At 48.4% G+C, this 5,127-nt stretch overlaps 1 protein-coding gene across 1 annotated transcript in view; it reads right to left on the reverse strand.

The window, feature by feature from the left end:
* Window positions 1-4,658, reverse strand: part of LOC116479314 (zinc finger protein 552) — a 123,501-nt gene extending 118,843 nt beyond the window's left edge. Inside the window, exon 1 of the mRNA XM_032171431.2 lies at window positions 4,405-4,658. Within this exon, the coding sequence (XP_032027322.1) occupies window positions 4,405-4,440 (36 nt within the window). The 5' untranslated portion in view covers window positions 4,441-4,658. The remainder of the gene's footprint in view (window positions 1-4,404) is intronic.
* Between the last annotated feature and the right edge of the window lie 469 nt (window positions 4,659-5,127).

Genomic DNA, 5,127 nt, shown 5'->3' on the forward strand with positions numbered 1-5,127 from the left:
GAGGTGGTGGGCACCTGTAGTCCCAGCTTCGCGGGAGGCTGAGGCAGGAGAATGGCGTGAATCCCGGATGGGCGGAGCCTGCAGTGAGCTGAGATCACGCCACTGCACTCTAGCCTGGGTGACAGCGAGACTCCGCCTCAAAAAAAAAAAAATAGAACTGGCCAGGCATGATGGCTCACGCCTGTAATCCCAGCACTTTGGGAGGCCAAGGCGGGCGGATCATGAGGTCAAGAGATAGAGACTACCCTGGCGGATATGGTGAAACCCCGTTTCTACTAAAAATACAAAAATTAGCCGGACATGGTAGTGCACACCTGTAGTCCCACCTACTCAGGAGGCTGAGGCAGGAGAATCGCTTGAACCTGGGAGGCGGAGGCTGCATTGAGCCGAGATTGCACCACTGCATTCCAGCCTGGGTGACAGAGGGAGACCCTGTCTCAAAAAATAATAATAATAAAAATAAATGGATTAAGAAAGACTTAAATCTAAAACCTAAAACTATGAAACTACTACCAAAAAAGACTGAAGTGGGCAAAGACTTCTTTATTTTTTTTTTGAGATGAAGTCTCACTCTGTTGCCCAGGCTGGAGTGCAATGGCATAATCTCGGCTCACTGCAAACTCCACCTCTCAGGTTCAAGTGATTCTCCTGCCTCAGCCTCCAAGTAGCTGTGATTACAGGCATGTACCACCACACCCAGCTAATTTTTGTATTTTTAGTAGAGATGGGGTTTCCCCATGTTGCCCAGGCTGGTCTCAAACTCCTGACCTCAGGTGATCTGCCCGCCTTGGCCTCCCAAAGTGCTGGGATTACAGGTGTGAGTCACCGAACCTGGCAGACAAAGACTTCTTGAATAATACCTTTCAAGCACAGGCAACCAAAGCAAAATTGGACTAATGGCATCAGATCAAGTTAAAAAGCTTCTGTACAGCAAAGAAAACAATCAACAACGTGAAGAGATAACCCACAGAATGGGAGAAAATATCTGCAAACTACCCATCTGCAAAGGGATTAATTACCAGAATATATAGAGTTCAAACAACTCTATAGGAAAAACTCTTAATAATCCCATTTAAAAATCTCAATAGACATTTCTCAAAAGAAGACATACAGTCAGGAGCAGTGCCTCCCAGCTGTAATCATAGCAGTTTGGGAGACTGAGGCAGGAAGATCACTTGAGCCTAGGAGTTTATAACCACCCTGTTTAACCAGTGAGACCCCCATCTCTATAAAAAAGTTTAAAAGCTAGCCAAGGCAAGGTGGCACATGCCTGTGGTCCCTGCCACTTGGGAGGCTGAGGTAGCAGGATAGCCTGAGCCCAGGAGGTCGAAGTGAGCCATCATCACACTCCAGCACTCCAGCCTGGGTGACAGAGCAAGATCCTGTCTCAAAAATACAAACAGAAGACAATGACATACAAATGGCAAACAGGTATAGGAAGAGGTGCTCAATATCACTGGTCATAAGAGAATGCACATCATCTCACCCCATTAAAATGGCTCATGTCCAAAAGACAGGCAATAACAAATGCTGGTGAGGATGTGAAAAGGACCTCTTGTAGGCTGCTGGTGGGAATGGAAATTAGTACCACCACTAGGGAGAACAGTTTGGGGGTTCCTCAAAAAACTAAACATTAAGCTACCATATAATCTGCACTCCCATGTTTGCTGCAGTACTCACTGTTCACAGCAGCTAAGACTTGGAAACAACCTAAGTGTTCATCAACAGATGAATGGATAAAGAAAATGTGGGCCAGACGTGATGGCTCACACCTGTAATCCCAGCACTTTGGGAGGACCAGGCCAGCGGATCACAAGGTCAGGAGATAGAGACCATCCTGGCTAACACAGTGAAATCCTATCTGTACTAAAAATACAAAAAATTACCTGGGCGTGGTGGCACATATGTTTATTCTCAGCTACTCGGGAGGCTGAGACATGAGAATCACTTGAACCTAGGAGGCGGAGGTTGCAGTGAGCCAAGATCGCACCACTGCACTCCAGCCTGGGTGACAGAGAGGGACTCTATCTCAAAACAAAAAAAAAAAAGATAGAAAATGTGAGGGCGTGGTGTCTCACACCTGTAATCTCAGCATTTCGGGAGGCTGAGGGGGGTGGATCACGAGGTCAGGAGTTCCAAACCAGCCTGGCCAAAATGGTGAAACCCTGTCTCTACTAAAACTACAACAATTAGCCAGGCGTGATGGCAAGCACCTGTAATCCCAGCTACTCGGGAGGCTGAGGCAGGCGAATTGCTTGAACCCAGGAGGTGGAAATTGCAGTGAGCCGAGATCACACCATTGCACTCCTGCCTGGGCAAAAAGAGTGAAACCCCATCTCAAGAAAATAAAAAATAAAGACTGCATCTAACTAGGTAAGGTCACAAACAAGCAAACTCTTCCACTATCAGTTCTCACCAGAGGATTCTGTAACTATAAAAGATTAGGCCTTCAGCAGCTCAAAAGGGCCGTCCTGACAGTCACTTTTAATAAAAACTCAGCATCTGCTGCCTAAGGCTCTGCCACCTCAAAGACTCTTCCTTGTAAGACTGCAGGCCAACTGCCCACCAACTGGCCCAGACCAGGATGACTTTTGTCTTCTTTGCTCCCTCTAAACTGGTTCCATAATGTTTACTCCTATCTCTTTTTACTCTTGATGCTAAACATTATTTTGTTCGTTGTGTTGTAATGCCCAACCTTGTTTTCACTAACCCTGTTTTTAGACTCTCACTTTTGCTCTCTTAATCACCTAGCCTCGTTTCCACATGAATAGACTCTCCCTTAGCTGAGAAAGCCAGATGAGCGCCATCTGGCCTCCCTGATTTACAAGACATTAAGGACTCCTTACCCACCCCCCTTTCCTCAAGGAGTTAACTTGTGTAAGCAGATTCCCAACGTATCAAAGGAGTCCAATTAACGGATAAGGTTCTGGAACAAACCATGTATGAAGTTCCCAGGATTTTGCTCAAAAGATAACACCATAAAGCCTTGAGTTTGTGTCCAGCGTAGTGCACATATCTCTTATGAAGGATTTAGAGCCCCGCACCTGGTACCTTGCCTTTTTGTAACCAATTGTCTTTTAAATTGTTTCTCTGTAACCATTTGTCCTTTTAATTTTTTGCACGTTTTTACTTCTGAAGAGTTGTTGCATTTAAGCTCCCCTCCCCTTCCTAAACTAAAGTATAAAAGTTAATCAAGCCCCTTCCTTGGGCCCGAGAGAATTTTGGGCGTTAGCCGTCTCTTTGGCCGCCAGCTGAATAAAGGACTCTTAATTCGTCTCAAAGTGTGGCGTTTTTCTAACTCTCTCGTGTACAACAGTGTTATGTTTAACCTATAACACTTACATGTTAAGTATACCATTGTGTATGTCAGGCCTCTGAGCCCAAGCCAAGCCATCGCATCCCCTGTGACTTGCACGTATACATCCAGATGGCCTGAAGTAACTGAAGATCAACAAAAGAAGTAAAAATAGCCTTAATTGATGACATTCCACCATTGTTTGTTTCTGCCCCACCCTAACTGATCAATGTACTTTGTAATCTCCCCCACCCTTAAGAAGGTACTTTGTAATCTCCCCCACACCCTTAAGAAGGTTCTTTGTAATTCTTCCTACCCCTGAGAATGTACTTTGCGAGATCCACCCCCTGCCCCCAAAATATTGCTCTTAACTTCACCTCCTATCCCAAAACCTATAAGAACTAATGATAATCCACCACTCTTTGCTGACTCTTTTCGGACTCAGCCCGCCTGCACCCAGGTGAAATAAACAGCCATGTTGCTCACACAAAGCCTGTTTGGTGGTCTCTTCACACGGAAGCGCATGAAAGTGTATGGTTTGCTATATTGACTGACTTGTGGTGTGTCTTCAGCCTCTGTGCCCATGGCCGACTACCAAGTGAACTGGAATCACTAGAGAATTGCCTCCTTCAAACTCCATTTAGCTCATGGCTTTCGTGGACTCAAATGTCATCAGTAAACACCTGACACTGGGGAAAGACACAAACATGCGTGGACCTGATTATCTCTACCCTTGCAATGCTCATGACATCCCTCCTTTCTTCGAAAATCTCCATGCCTTCTAGCGTCCTCACAAGAGTGCAAAGCCCCCAGCCTGCTTGCTCTTCCAGGTGGAGCTCCGCCTCATAATTTGCTCCCAACAGGCACCTGTCGACCCCAGACTCCATCCTTCCGGCTCAGTTCACCTCCAGGCCTTTGCCTGCGCCAGTCCCTGTGCCTGTCTGTCTCCCCACCGCATCCCACGGGTGTCAGAAATGGGGCCCCTCCGGCGAGCGCCTCAGTGTCCCAACGCCGGCATCCGGGCTGCAGAGCCCTGAGCAGGCGCTGCTACCTCGCTGCTTTTGGGTGACTATGAGGTGACCTGAGGACATGGAAGGCGCCACAATTACCTGAGCGGAGAGCCTCAGCGTGGCCGCTGCAGCCATCGAACCACGTGGTTTTAAGCAGGGTCGGGAGGAGAGGGCGACCAGCCAGGAGATATGGGCACGACGGTCCCTATCCTGGCCCAGGAGTGGGTCACGCTGGGCGCTGTCACAGAGCTCCAGAGTCGCCTCTGTGCAGCGTAGGACAACTGCTCTCCGCCTTCTGGGTTCAGTCACCGCAACGCCGACCTAGCTAGCGCTCCCGAGCCTCTCTGACAAACCCAACACCAATCAAAATGGCCGCCACTGGAGGGCGCCGGAAGTCCGGACCCATTGTCACGTGCACACAGGAAACGCCTTTATTCTGAGCCCTCATGGCTCTTCCACGCTATCATTCGAGGCGGAGTTTTCTGGGTAATGTAGTTCTCTAGGTAACAAGGAGGGTAAAGGGCGCGATTCCTAGAGGCGCTTCTGCAGGAAAAGCCCAGCTCCACCTCAGGAGTATCCTTTTTTTTTTTTTTTTTTTTGAGACGGAGTCTTGCTCTGTCCCCCAGGCTGGAGTGCAGTGGCGCGATCTCGGCTCACTGCAAGCTCCGCCTCCCGGGTTCACGCCATTCTCCTGCCTCAGCCTCCCGAGTAGCTGGGACTACAGGCACCCGCCACCGCGCTGGGCTAATTTTTCGTATTTTTTTAGTAGAGACGGGGTTTCACCGTGTTAGCCAGGATGGTCTCGATCTCCTGACCTCGTGA

Source organism: Hylobates moloch, unplaced genomic scaffold (genome assembly GCF_009828535.3).
Source record: "Hylobates moloch isolate HMO894 unplaced genomic scaffold, HMol_V3 SCAFFOLD_12, whole genome shotgun sequence".
Taxonomy (NCBI): domain Eukaryota; kingdom Metazoa; phylum Chordata; class Mammalia; order Primates; family Hylobatidae; genus Hylobates; species Hylobates moloch.